The following is a 13,330-nucleotide window of genomic DNA, read 5'->3' as shown; positions in this document are numbered from 1 at the left end:
TCAGTTTAAGAGCTCTAAACTGAACTGACTGATAAGACGAGAGCTCTAAACTGACACTGAACTGACTGCCAAGCAATCAGTCAGTCAGTCAGTCTCATCAGTTTGGATTGATTGTTAGCAACTCTGGCCTCGTCAAGCAGAACTATAGCATCCCAGTCGCTAGCCCTCTTGAAGTAGCGCAAGAGGCTCGTCTCTAACGCTTCAGGTTCGTGACCCAGATCGGCTGCGGTGATGCTGAGCAAAGGCCGCTTGGTGTACTCAGCAACAGATTCTATAGAGTAATCAGCATTCCATTGCCAGAAGGTCACTCTAATGAAGCTTTACCAGCTGTGAGCGTCTTCCCAGTACCGGGAGGGCCATGCAGCAGAATGATCTGGCCTTCACCTTTACCATGGATGAAGTCTGCACTGAATCTTGAAGATTGGTCACTATCGGTGTAAGTTCGAGCAATGGCCTTAATCATCTCCTTGTTGTTGTCTTCCATCACGAGGCTACTGATAGCGTCTTCAGCCATGCTCGCTTGTTCGAGTCCTTCAACATCCAGTAGATCTAAGTTGAAGTCAGCCAGCATGTCTCAGTATGAGTTTCAGAACGTACCGTATATTCGATCTTTCAAGACAAAGGCATACATGTGAGAGTCCATGATTTTATATTGTTGGCGCTCAAGCACTTCAGTCTCACTGGGTATGATATCGAAGTAATCGCTGAATGGCTCCTTATCGTACCTCTCCTGTAAGTCAAAAGAAGTTCAGCAATCCTTACACTCGCAGCGCGCCGCGCGGGTCACCTCGCGAACTGCAATTGAGTATGTGTCAGGGGAATGATGGTCGACCTTTTCGAAGGCTTCATTGGTCCAGGGCATAGAGGCATGTTCGACGACGACACGAGCACGTTTGTACTACCACTAGTCAGCCATAACGCGTACAGATAAAGGAAAGAAGCTTTACCGTCTTATTCTTCGCCACTGAGCTCTTGCCTGTATACTGCAGGAACGCCGGGGCCTTACAGTAGGTGAAGAAGCGTTTGCCACGCTCGACAAGCCTCTCCTCCAATTTGCCATTGTCGTTGTCATCAATGAAGTGAGCTGGAAAAACCTTGAGGCTAGTGATATCTCGTTCATTGTCAAAGACACTGATTTCGAGGTTGCGGAAGCCAGGCAACATGACTCTTCCATCAAACATCAGATTCCATACAAGTATGTTGTAATTCCGGTTGGTCTTTTCTCCTCCACGCTCAGACGGGCCTCCTTCCACCCTCTGTAATATAAATGCATTGAGGGATCCATCATCGTATCTAACATATACTTGAGTCCCTGGCTTAAGCAGCAACCAGTACGTGGCAAACGTGACAGTGGGTATCTTCCTTTCAAGACGCGCATTGAACTCCGCTGTCGGCGCCCCGGACTTCGAATTTAGGTAATCATCCAGGAGGTTCAGATGCTCGTCAAATTTCTCGTTGAAAAAGGTGGTGTGCTTGTTACGGAGAGCCGAATTTCCATTTTTGTATTCGAGTAAGTCTGGAAGGTGATGGAAGAGATCTTGGTAAGGGTGATAAAATAGGCCAGTGGTTAGATTATTCATCCGTTTCTCCGGTGCAGTACTCGTGTACGTGATCACAGATTTGAGAACGTTGAGCAGATACTGAGAGTTAATCTTCAGACTTGTCTCGACAACGCGATCATGGGTTCCAAGCTTCGTCTTCTTGCCATCGGTGATTTCTCCGGTTGTTTCCGTGTCCTGATGATGTGGTGACAAGACATCCTTGATCTCCTGTAACGCAGGTAGTCTGTCGTTGTTGTCTGCAACCTCAAATTCCACTGGTTCTTTGTATGTCTTCGTTGTGACCAAGTACTCCTCACCGTCGGCCCTGCTTCGTCGGAAGTTGACAACATATTGCACACTACTTTCGTACATTTTGCTTTCTGGTGGATGTGAATCTTCTGAACTGTCTGAGTCATACGCAGAGTGAGTCCAAAAGTCAATCTGAGAACCATGTTCGATGACCTCTTCCCATGTTTGGGGATGGATATAGCCGTTGACTCTATGGAAGATGGTGATGTCGCCATTACTGATGTCACGCAAAGTGTCTTCATCTTCGCGATACCACTCCATTAGAAGTGCTTCCATGGCCTGTAGTAATCAGCGACTACATTCGTAGTATGTGGCGACAAGAGACTTACTCGCCAAGAGTAGCACGCTGTCCATGGCACAACATAAAATTCTGAGTCACCGAATCTTACTTTGATATAGCGTTGCTCGCTTCTCTTGTCTGTCACCACCTCCAAGTCAGTGGTGTTGTCGAAATTAGCTGCGATCCCTTTGTTTATAGCGGAGCCAAGACGTTCCATGAGAATCTTTTCTCTGTGCTTCTCTTTAGGAAGCTTGGTCTCAGGAGAAGGGTGGCCTACTGGCTCTGTCAGTCATCTCTTTTTTTTTTGGACTCGCAATTCTTACTGTCGGCATCAGCAATGTTGTCAGCCTCATGAGACTCTTCTGAGGTCGCTGCTGTGGAAGGAACACCTCCCACGTCATCGGTGAAGGTAGAGACATCTTTGTCAACGTCAATGATTGAAGCGTTTTCAACTGGCTCTGAGGTATGAATTGGATTTTGAATCGTGTCGTGTGAGTGAATGCTTTGCATAGAAATCGGCGAAGGAATCTCTACAGCTGCCATGGCGGGCAGCCGGTGGTAGACCCGAATGGCTCTCAACGAGTAACAGCCTCCAATAACCAATAGAGCCCGAATCAAGAGTGTTGGTACATCTGCAGGTATTTGATCAATGCATAGTTGCTTGGCTGCTTTGGGTGGAAAGCGTCGAATTTTGAAAAGAGCTTAATGGATCAAAGGTGACTTCGCATTGACATATGATGGGAACTGACCAGGTACTGACCTGCCTGGACCGGGGTCAGATCATCGATTCCACCGGCCGGCACATGTGCGCTGTATTTAATGTCTGCATGAGCTGACATGAGAAGGGTAGTAAGCGGCTAAAACACATCCACCGCAACCTGGTTGTGGCGTTAGTGGCAGCATATACCATGCAAGAGAGCGCAAACAACCCACTTGGAAATACACAAAGTGGCATGGGGATAACAATAAAAAGGCTGCGATTCGTTAGAGTGGATACATGGCATGCATCCCGTAATCAGCCTTTGGGGGCGGAGGATCGATCTGCATGATCGTGACCAATACAGCGCGGGGTATGCATAGCCTCGTTCGTATTATGCGAATAGTCAAGTAATTTGGACTTCAATCTTGTTTTCACATCTGCTAAAATGTCAGTTGAAGGCGCTTTTGCAAGAAATGAGGTCGAGCATCAGGAAGGATTGACTCTGGTAAGAAGATTTACAGGTGAACTGAAAGGCGATACAACGCTCGAGCACGCTACTACCAGTGCGCAACAAGAGCAAGATGCCATCGCAGAAGCGCGGATGGAAGCGCGAATGCGAGCTTTGCTTCAGGATGAGAATCCAAGGTCGGTGTAAACGTGCGTACCTTGAGATTTAGAGGCTGACAGTCGTGAAAGCAACGCTCTTTTTCACGAGGCTGAGACCGCTAGGCTTTTGTTGCTAAAGACACGCCAGATGTTTGAAACACCAGAACAACCGTCAACATTAGTGAAGATGGGTTTCAGCCGGAAGACGGCTCGAATGACGGCGAACGAAGCCCTAGAAAGCAGAAACGTCTACGGATTTACTCAACTAAGTGATTATGTGAACGGTCTTGAAAGTGCATGGAAGAGCAAACAGTCGAAAGTGAGATAGCAACCACGACGGCAGGCGATTGAATGTACCTTACTTACCAAACGACTAGTCTGCTCAGCGATTTCGGAGACTCTGTGGCGGACTCGATGCCCACAAGAATGCATTCGCGATCTTTCCTTCCCAGAACGACTACACATCTGCATTATGCGGTAGTCTTAAATTCATCATTGCTGCTGCTGTCAGCCATGACGAGATCGCTGATACCATCTCGGAAACAGTGACTGAAATCACTGAAAAAGCAGCACGCGCCGCCAAGATATTACTGGTCTTACACACGCATGCCATACGAAAGTTGTTCTCCGAGCTCTATGCACGAGTGTTTAACTTTTATCGCGACGCCATAGAATGGTACATGAGAAGCAAAACCTCGCGGTTTTTTAGTAGCTTCAATGAGAAGATGAGGGACCGATACGTAAAGGCCGCAAAAGAGATTGATGACACTGTTACGGAGATGTACCGGGAACAGAGCATTGCTCAAGCTGCGCGACTAAAAATCTTTTGCACTGAACAAGAGCGGCGCGATGAGATGATTCGACAAAGACACCAGAGTCCCGATGCATCTGACCTGACATTCGCAGGGGAAAGAGCACAGCAGTTGCTGTTGAGTTTGCATAAGAGCATGTGCATCCAAGCCTCTGCTGTCCTACCTGCACCAAGTTCTGGACGTGGCGAGTTCCCTGCTCTTTTCGATGGAAACACAAGGTCACCCGACCTGATCAATCGCGCGACTGCAGGGAGACTGGCTGCCGATCTACAGCACTATATTGTCGGGACTGAAGGTCACTCCCTCTTCAATGACGGTAGCTTTTGGCTTCCAGAGGTCGACGTAGCCTCGAAACTCCACGATTGGATAGGGAACGAAGTAAGCTCTCCTACGTTATGGATTTCGAGCTTGGAGTTTTCACCGCCTGATACACCAGGCTCACGCGCAGCTGCTTTGAATGCACTGGTCGCAGCATGGACAGCAGAGCTCCCAATCATATCGCATTTCTGCGAGCGACCTCGGTTTGCGACACTTGCAAGAGATCGCGACGTCGAGAAAGTCGGTCTGCTCGGAATGATGTACAGTCTGATCGCTCAGCTTTTGCAATTCGAGTTCGAGGGCGACACGTTCGAAGTTGCTCAGTCGCGAGTAGAAAAGCTTGATGGATCAGATGAAAGTTGGCCAATTGCTCTCAAGATACTCTCGGCTCTCCTGCAAACGACTCCACATCTCAGAACATGCGTTATAGACGGCCTAAACGATCTGACTTTCGCAGCGGGCGCAAGTTGGTGCAATGGCTTTCTTCAAATCCTCTTCAGGCACCAGGAGTCTTTCGCAGGCCGCTTTCGGATCCTGCTTACTACCGCTGGTCAATCTCGAGTGGTGCAGGACCATGTGAGCATCGCCGATCGTGTATTCACTCAGAACGGAACGCGAGAGGTCATTCGTAACGGGCAGTGGTATGACAGACTGGAAAGCTGAGTCGTGGCTGAAATGAGCGACGAAAGTTCGGGAATGCAGGGACCAAAAGCTTGGCTGTTCCCACCCTACTACGGCCAGTCTGGAAACTTTCGATGTTTCTTCCGTCTCAAAGATAATAATTCAAAGATAGTAAATCAAGAATGATAATTCAAAGATAATAACTCAAGGTGGTATATCAGCAACTCCGCGCTTCATATGCATCATACAGAACCAAAAACCCAAACATGTATCGCCTGACCAATGCACACCCCCATATTCAGAACATAGCCAACCAAGGCTATGTAAGATCCAGAACCTCTACGGCACTCTCTCTCCATTTTCGCCTATCTTTTCCCTTGAGTACAACTCCCGCTACACTGTCCCCGGTCTTCTCAGGGCTATCCACGTCCACAAAGTCCCAGGCGCCGACAATGCTTTTCCGTAAAACAATTGCTCGCTTTTTCTTCTCTCGTGTCTTCCATGCTGCTGGCGGTGACGTTCGAGATGGCAATTGTGGTGAAGTCGATTCGTGGCTGCGCGGTGATCGGCGGAGAGAAGAAGGTGATGTGTGAGTCGGTGGGGGAGATGCTGGTGTAGGGGCTGCAGGTTTCCCACGAGGTTCCGGTGCGCGTTCAAACACCGGTGATGAGAGCTCCGTCAAGTCAAGCGTATCGACCTTTGAAGACACTGATGCTGGTCTCGTTGGGAGGAGTCCTGGTGACGTGAGATCCAGGGCATCATGTTTTGGCGATTCTGATCTTGGCTTCGCTGGAACAAGGCGTGGCGATGTGAGGTCAAGAGATTCGACTTCAGAAGGCGCTGACATGGTCTTGCTGAGACGAGGCGAGGTACGGCGAGTTCGCGATACACCAAACACATCTTTTATGCTCTTGTTCTTATTAGACGTAGAGGATGCTGTAGAGGTGTGTGACGCATTCGATGATATCAATGTCAATGGTGGACGCGTCGTAGACGTTATTGTGGGATGTTGTACGCTGCTACTTCGCTGATGTCGCGTTGACCGTTCCGGCGAAGAAAGGGTCAAATCCAGCGAGTCTGCTTCTTCCGATAGAGATCGGAGCTTTGGTGGTGCTGGAACTGGTGCTGCATCGAGTGCTGGTGTCACACCTCGCCGTTTAGTCGGAGTGACCGATGCTCGCCATGCATCCAATGTTGCTTGCGATGCTACAGACACACCCCGAGACGCTCTTGCAGCTGGTGCGGCTTTGGTGTTCCTTGTTCTCGCTTTCTTCGCAGGTAGTTGAGAAGGAGAGGGATGCGCTGGTGAGTCCGCCAAGTCCAATACTTCTATCGTATCCAGAAGGGGTGGTGTAGAAGGCCGATCGAGGATACTGCTGGTATTGGCCGGCAGCGTCTTCGAACGTTGGATCGGTGCGCGTCTTCTCCGTTTGCTCACACTGGGAGGCAGGTCTGGGAGAACAGGAGATAGCGACTTCTCGCGTTCAGGACGTGGTGGCGGTACTGTGACCTGAGCCCTCACTGGGGAAGAAGAAAGTAGGCTAACCACATCGTCTTCCTGCGGCACATGCTTCCGGACAGGGAGAGGAGGTTCGGCAGTCTTTTCTTGTGTCTTCGCAAGGGCTCGCGAGAGCTTTGAGCCTGGTTTGGTCACTTTGGCGAAGGTTTCGATACGAGCTTGGGGTTGATCTCCAGCAGTCTTCGTTCGCCTAGGGGCAGCCTTGGCCTTTGGTGCAGCATTGCCAGGCTCCTGCACAGTTGCTGCACGCTTGGGTTTCTGCTTCGTTTGTCGCTCGACTTCCCAGTCCTGAACTTTGAGTGGTACGCCAACCTTGACGAAGGTCTCCATCACCCATATCCGCGCAGCTTTCTCTGGATCAAACTTCGTAGGTCCGCGCTTCTTGGGACCATCCTCTTCCAGATCATCGTCATCGAGATCTGCATCCCCTCCAGGTTGTTGGGAACTGGGTGGTGGCATTTCCACATCGTCGTCCGGATCCTCATTGCTAAGGTCGATTTTCACAAGCTCGATAGGCGTGAAGCTGACTCGTAGTTCAGTACAGTTGTCTGTGACTGGGTGCTGTCGTTTGCCGTGTAATCCTTTGATGAGAAGGGCTTCGTCTTCTTGTATGGCCTGGATATCGTTTGAAGGCAACCGGTCAAGGCTTCCAGCACGTAAGCGTAATTGTCGCACTACCAATGACGGCGCTAGACTGCGAATAAAGTGTTTTGCGCCTTCGAGCTTGACCCAGTCGAACGCATCATGGGTGAACTCGCGCAAACCCGAAAAATCGATCTCCTGATCCCAGTGGATTGACCGGCGTAGTTTGTCCAATCCAGCTTGATTCGAAATCGCCGGATGTGTGTAGTAACCTAGAATGTCCAGCCGCGGGAAGTCGTCCGGGATCTTGAGAGCGCCATGCTTGCGCTTGAAGAGTTTGCTCTCGTTCGTCTTCAGCTCGTGCTGCAGGCGCTCTCGCCACTCGGCCATGGCTCTGGAGTCGTTCTTCGCGATCTTGCAAAGGTCTGCGCCAAAGCCTGCCTTTGCCGCCTCGCATGCTGTCTTGGGACCACATCCAGGTATACCCTCAGGAACGTAGTCTCCTCCGCTCATCAGCGCGACCAAGATCATGCCCTCGCGATCCAACCCTGACGGTCCGTTCTTCGTTTCGACCGCATCGTATACGTTGACGTGGGTTGGTGTTTTTCCAGACTTCTCTGGTGACCAGTTGCGTATCGTGATGCCACTTCCGAACATGAGAGTGTCTACATCTTCACTCAAAACAGCATCCACAATCCCCTCTCGCTGGAGCAGCGCGCATTCTGCCTCAGCTTCACCAGGCGCGAGGTGTATAGGATATCCAAACTGCTTCAACAGCTGCTTTGCGAGAAATTCGGGGATGGAGGCGACGTTCGGGCCAGTGCGTTTGTTGCGCTTGAAGGGCGGCTTGTTCGGTCCATCGAAGACGAAGACGGGATGGATCGCGAGGGAGATGAGACGCAGGAGGCGATAGTAGAAGGTGCGCAAAGCGGGGTTCGTGCCGCCTATTCACGTTTAGCATAACTCAAGCACGCGCGAAACCGGGGGTGTTGACCTTTGCTAGCCTGTATCTGAAAAAGCCATATGGATGTGTCAATAGCAATGCGCAGTGGACGACCAGTCTCTTCGAACTTTTCAACAGCAAGCTTAGAGAGGGCTACGCGCTTTCCCGGGCCGATCTCCTTGTAGATACTGCGAGAATTAGTACAGACCAACTCCGTGCAGAATGCGCAGCTTACCCATGAATACCCATCGCGACTCCATAACCTGCAAACGACTGCGTGGCAGGCTGCCTTGTTCGTGGTGTCGCGACTAGCTGGGAGTTGATAAGATAGTTACCCTGACAACGTCGCGTGGCCCGTCCCGCATTCTGACGGATGCACGTTTGTTCCCCACCTGTACCATTCCTATCGCACTAACATCCAAGACACCCCTCGGAACGGTCTCCAAGACATGGCGCCCCGCGGTCGAAGCGCAACGGCAGGCGACGATGTCCATACCGACCGTAGTTACGATTCGAGCCCGGATCCGCTGGCCATCTCCTTTGACGGCTCCATCCCCATGTCAGGACGAAAACCCTTGCCAAGAGATTCAATGGCGCGAAGCTCGCCGAGCAAGCAGAACCGCAGACTCGAGGCATCCGAGATGATGTTCTCCTCGCCCACCAAGTCGATGATCATGAGCACACCACGAGCGGGCGGCGCAAGCCCCTGGCGCATCAAGGTCACCGTCCAGGCCGAGCCCGGAAGCGACGAAGTAAACGCTGAGTCGCCATCCGTGAAGCGAGTCACGAGAACGAAGACAACGACTGTACCATTGAAGGACCACGAGGCGTCATCTCCCGTCAAACGCCCTCGCGGACGGCCCAGGAAGTCTGACGTAGGGGCCACCCCGAAGCCAAAGCGAAAGGGAACACCAGTCAAGAGAGCCGCACGATCTAGGTCCCCAGAGACGAACATGAAGACTGGAGAGTCGAGCGCAGCCGACGTGGATACCGATGTACCGCCCAAGAAGCGGAGAGGGCGGCCCAGGAAGAACGTGCAATTACCGCCGGAGACATCAGACACACGAGAAGGCTCTGCGCAAGATGTCACGCCCGTATATCCTTCAAGCTCGAAGTCGGGGACCTCAAGGAAGAGCGCACACTTCGCAGATCTCCCCGGCCCCACTACCGAGACCATGAGCGATGCGGTGATGCACGCTGAGGAGCTACCCAATCTAAGCTCGCCGATACAAAGAAGCATGCGACAGGATCTACGGACGCGACAGGGCACTCCGCATGCGAACAAGGTGGTGCTAATGGAATCCGACGAACAAGAAGAGGAGGGAAACGACGTTCTTACACCGGATAGTGGAGAGGACGGGGATCCTATACCAACCAGTGAAGGTGCCGATGTCGATGTTGATATCTCTGAGGACGGTCACGCAAGCCTACCAACACCCAGCGAAAGCTCCGTCCACTCCAGCGACGCAGGTGATGACTACGGTCAAGCCTTCGAAGACGACGAACCCGAAGACGGAGATGCCGCAGGATTCGGCTCTGACCAGGCCACGACGAGGATGGTCGACGATACCACCATTCAGAACGAGAGCTTCACCATGATATCACTCGATACACTGCTTAGCAATGGAGCACGTAGTCCGCCAAAACCAGAAGAGGCACAGAACACCGCAGCACCAGCTGTCAAGTCGTCACTCAGGAATGAGTACACAAGGCCGTCCGCAGACACGACGCATGATGCTGGATCATCGAATTCTGAAGAGCTCCCACTACCTCCACCTGAAACTTCTACAGCGCCAGCTGACTCTGTACGGCCAAAATTACCGCGCTATGTGACGCCTGTTGTAGATGCCGATCTTCCATCAGCACCGCCCGCTCTTGAGTCCGTTCGTTCCAAGTCACAAACGCCAACGCTCGGTCGCGTGGTTACGGCTGGTGTAGCTTTGCAAGGTTTATTGGATCCCAATCGTCTTAGTCTTACGCCAGAACCTTCTCAACAGGCACTCAACCAGAAGCGCGGTTCATTAGATGACCTGTTCCGAGGCTTCAGCGAAGGCACCCGGAAAGAGCTTCAAGCAGGTCTGCGTCTTGGTGAGCAGCTTGCTGACGGACAAACACACGAAGAGAGTGCGCCTGGTCCTTCGAGCCCCATCAGGAGTCTTCCCACGATGGCTCCCAGACAAGGTGTGTTCCGAACGCAACGAAAGTATCGTCAGTCACGCCTTATTACACCTGAAGACCAGGACCATGACGCGATACCAGAGGAGCCAGTATCAACAGAGCCAGCACCAGCAGAACCCACACCTATGGAGGGCGAGGTGCAATATCCGAATCTGAATGTTGAAGAAGAGGAATCCGAGGAGGAGGAGGAGGAGGAGCAGCAGGAAGAAGAAGTACCGTTAAGCCCAGCAAGAAGCGAGGGCGAGATGAGCTGGCGAGTCGACACACCTCCCGCGAAACGTCCTGGCTTATCACCAAGAAACAATGTGACCGAAGAAGCCCAGCAGGATCAGCCCGCAAGACAGACCAAGAAACCTGCGCAATGGGACGACTTCGCCGACATCTGGCAAGAGGAGGCCAGTCGCTCGTTGATTTCGGCTGAGCCAGAGGAAGTGCCTGCAGAGAAGGAGGAATCTTTGCATGACATCTTCACAGAGAACATCCCTACTAAGCCGGCTCGTGGCCAGCTCCTAAGAGAGTGGCGTCGAAAGAGGGCGAACGAACTCCGCCGCGGCGGTGAAGTAGAACCACAGAAGGAGCCCAGTCCTGCACAGTCGGAGCCCGAAGTTCTAGACCAACCAGAGGATGAAGAAGAAGAGCAAGGCAGTGATGTTGTGACGCCATTGTCCGAAGACAAGCCAATGCAGGATGGAGATGAGTCGAGTCCAGCGAGCGAGGCTAGTGATGACACTGGTACATTCTTCCAGTCAAACATGCCGAACGTCTTCAATCAGAAGCAACCATCGCGATTCGAGCAACGGAGGCCGAGACGACAAGAGAAGGAGAAAGTCAGTTTGGAAGAGCTTCTTGACCAAGGTGAAAGCTACGTTCCAGAGTCTTCGCCGCCGATGGCAACAAAGAAGCCATCTCCGCCAACAAAGACGAACCCATTCATTGACACACCACCTCGTTTTCCAGCTTTAATGAGCTCACCAAAAAAGAGCAGTCCTTTGAGGAGAGAGCTTCAAAGTGCCGATATCTCAACAAGTTCGATCCAGTTTGAAGAGTCGACGCTACCACTTGCGCAAAGCTCACCATTCCACACTATTGTCGATGGTGATAGCAAGATCTCTGCAGCATCCGATCAACGACAGTTTCGCGTGGAGATGGAGGGTAACACAGCTTCTACTATAGTTCGTGTCCGCGAAGAAGCAAATGAGTACCTTGACGCCTATGAGCCGCAAGAGCGGACCCTGAACGAAATCACGGAGATCACCGAGGAGCCGAGCAGGCTTGCATCAAGTCCGCCGAAGATGCAGCAGCGGTTCCAGCAGAGCTTGTTGTCAGCACGTAAGCCCTCGCCGCTCTCCAAGGTTTCGCAGCGTTCGAACGAGTCTCCCGCACCATCATCGGCGCGTTATAGCGGACCGCAAGTTGTCGACGACTCAATAGAGACTTCTTCCAGCGTTCAGTCGCAAGCCAGCCCTGAAGTAGCCGCTCGTGAACAACCGACTCTTCTTGATCGCGTAAAGTCTACCATTACACGACCACCTCCTCCCGCACCACATCCGATCATCTCGCGCCTAACACCACTTCCAAAGATCGAGCCTTGGACAAGGACACACTACAAGGCGCTCGACAAACTCTACACAACGCACCTCAAGCACCCTGCGCTCTTCTGTCCATCCATTGTTCCCCCTACGCCACTTTCAAATACCAACGGCTACCTCCTCCGACAGTTCATCTCTAGGAACGGGAACCTACCTTACGTCGGCGCCACGTTCCACGCCTGGGGTTACAGCATGGTCATGACCGAGGAGCTGGTTGTCATGTGCAGCGTGTTCATGCAGCTTCTGAGTCTGCAGGATGAAGAGGAGTATTTTGAGGTCACTGGAAAGAGGCTCCAGATGGGTGATTGCGCGCCTGGTAACCTTGGCGATCTAATCACTGGTCAGGAGGTATTGAGGCGGCTTGCTACTGTCGTTATGGGCGAGAGTGTAAGAAGAGATGAGAGAGAGGGTAGGGAGATTGATCGTAGTGGGGGTTTGGAGGTTGAGTGGCCGCGGCGCGGTCGATGAGTGTTGGCTCAGTACACCGATTGTGTTTGGCGTTTGGGGTTGTTGACATTGGATATAATGCGATGATACCAGTTCTTTTGTTTTGGGTCAGGGTTTTTGGATTTTGTAGGATACCAAGATACCTCGGCGATGTGATTTCAATGTTATCAATCACCTACCAAGACTTCACTCATACGACGCATGCTCTGTATCAAAGAGAAAAAATAAACCTATCTTTTAAGAGTACTCCTTCCTACTACAAAAGAGTATATTAAGAGCTATATAGATATAGATTAAAAACCTAGGAGACTATAATACTGTTAGTCGTTATAAGTTTTCTTATTATAGGATAATGTAGGCTGCAAAGTAAAGCTTGTTGTTGATTTGATTGACGTGCTGGTGATAAGACGCAGGCACAACGCTGTTAAGTTACACTGTATTGTATCGCAGTAGAAGTGTGTTTCCAAACACTTGGCTTCACTATATGCAGCTGTATATATACTCATTTGAAAGTTTCATGTAAAGCTTAATATATCTATACCTGTTCGGTTTTTCCCTTGTATACGGTGCATGATTACAAAAAGGAAATAGACCTGACGCTCTTTGTCTACTATAGATCTGAATCGAGCCCAAAAATCCAGCAAAAAAGGAAGATATATCAGGGCTCAACCGGGATTTGCTAACACATGTTAGTGGTTGATGGAGGCCTGACTCGAACTCTAAACTTACAACCCGGGACCTCCTGCACTTAAGCTTGAGAACCCAAAGCAGGAATCATGCGACTAGCTGATTGGATGTTAGTCGTGGTCTTTGACTTGATGGTTGGGAATGCTTACACCATTGAGCCGGTTATCAGACTGGTGATTTGATGACTAATCGCCAAAT

At 51.1% G+C, this 13,330-nt stretch overlaps 4 protein-coding genes across 4 annotated transcripts; 2 read left to right on the top strand and 2 right to left on the bottom strand.

Moving 5' to 3' along the window:
• Positions 1–122: 122 nt before the first annotated feature.
• J4E82_008571 (uncharacterized protein) lies at positions 123–2,673 on the bottom strand (the record flags this gene model as incomplete). The annotated part of the gene is made up of 7 exons (XM_051734802.1): positions 123–271; positions 325–549; positions 598–730; positions 788–898; positions 948–2,129; positions 2,240–2,406; positions 2,454–2,673. Coding segments are annotated over 7 exons (2,187 nt in total), but the record flags the coding sequence as incomplete, so codon positions are not given.
• A 950-nt stretch (positions 2,674–3,623) lies between these two features.
• Positions 3,624–5,229, top strand: J4E82_008570 (uncharacterized protein; the record flags this gene model as incomplete). The annotated part of the gene is made up of 2 exons (XM_051734801.1): positions 3,624–3,755; positions 3,814–5,229. 2 exons carry the CDS (start codon positions 3,624–3,626, stop codon positions 5,227–5,229), a joined length of 1,548 nt encoding a protein of 515 aa, XP_051585486.1.
• Positions 5,230–5,506: 277 nt separating this feature from the next.
• Positions 5,507–8,480, bottom strand: J4E82_008569 (uncharacterized protein; the record flags this gene model as incomplete). Its single annotated transcript, XM_051734800.1, has 3 exons — positions 5,507–8,232; positions 8,283–8,419; positions 8,467–8,480. The coding sequence occupies 3 exons, from the start codon at positions 8,478–8,480 to the stop codon at positions 5,507–5,509; spliced, it is 2,877 nt and encodes a 958-aa protein (XP_051585485.1).
• A 200-nt stretch (positions 8,481–8,680) lies between these two features.
• On the top strand, positions 8,681–12,466 carry J4E82_008568 (uncharacterized protein; the record flags this gene model as incomplete). The annotated part of the gene is made up of 1 exon (XM_051734799.1): positions 8,681–12,466. One exon carries the CDS (start codon positions 8,681–8,683, stop codon positions 12,464–12,466), a length of 3,786 nt encoding a protein of 1,261 aa, XP_051585484.1.
• Positions 12,467–13,330: the final 864 nt, after the last annotated feature.

This window comes from Alternaria postmessia, assembly GCF_024291825.1.
Source record: "Alternaria postmessia strain BMP 2775 chromosome Unknown scaffold_70, whole genome shotgun sequence".
In the NCBI taxonomy this organism is placed as follows: domain Eukaryota; kingdom Fungi; phylum Ascomycota; class Dothideomycetes; order Pleosporales; family Pleosporaceae; genus Alternaria; species Alternaria postmessia.
Note: the sequence above shows the minus strand (reverse complement) of the source record. Positions and strands in the feature narration are given on the sequence as shown.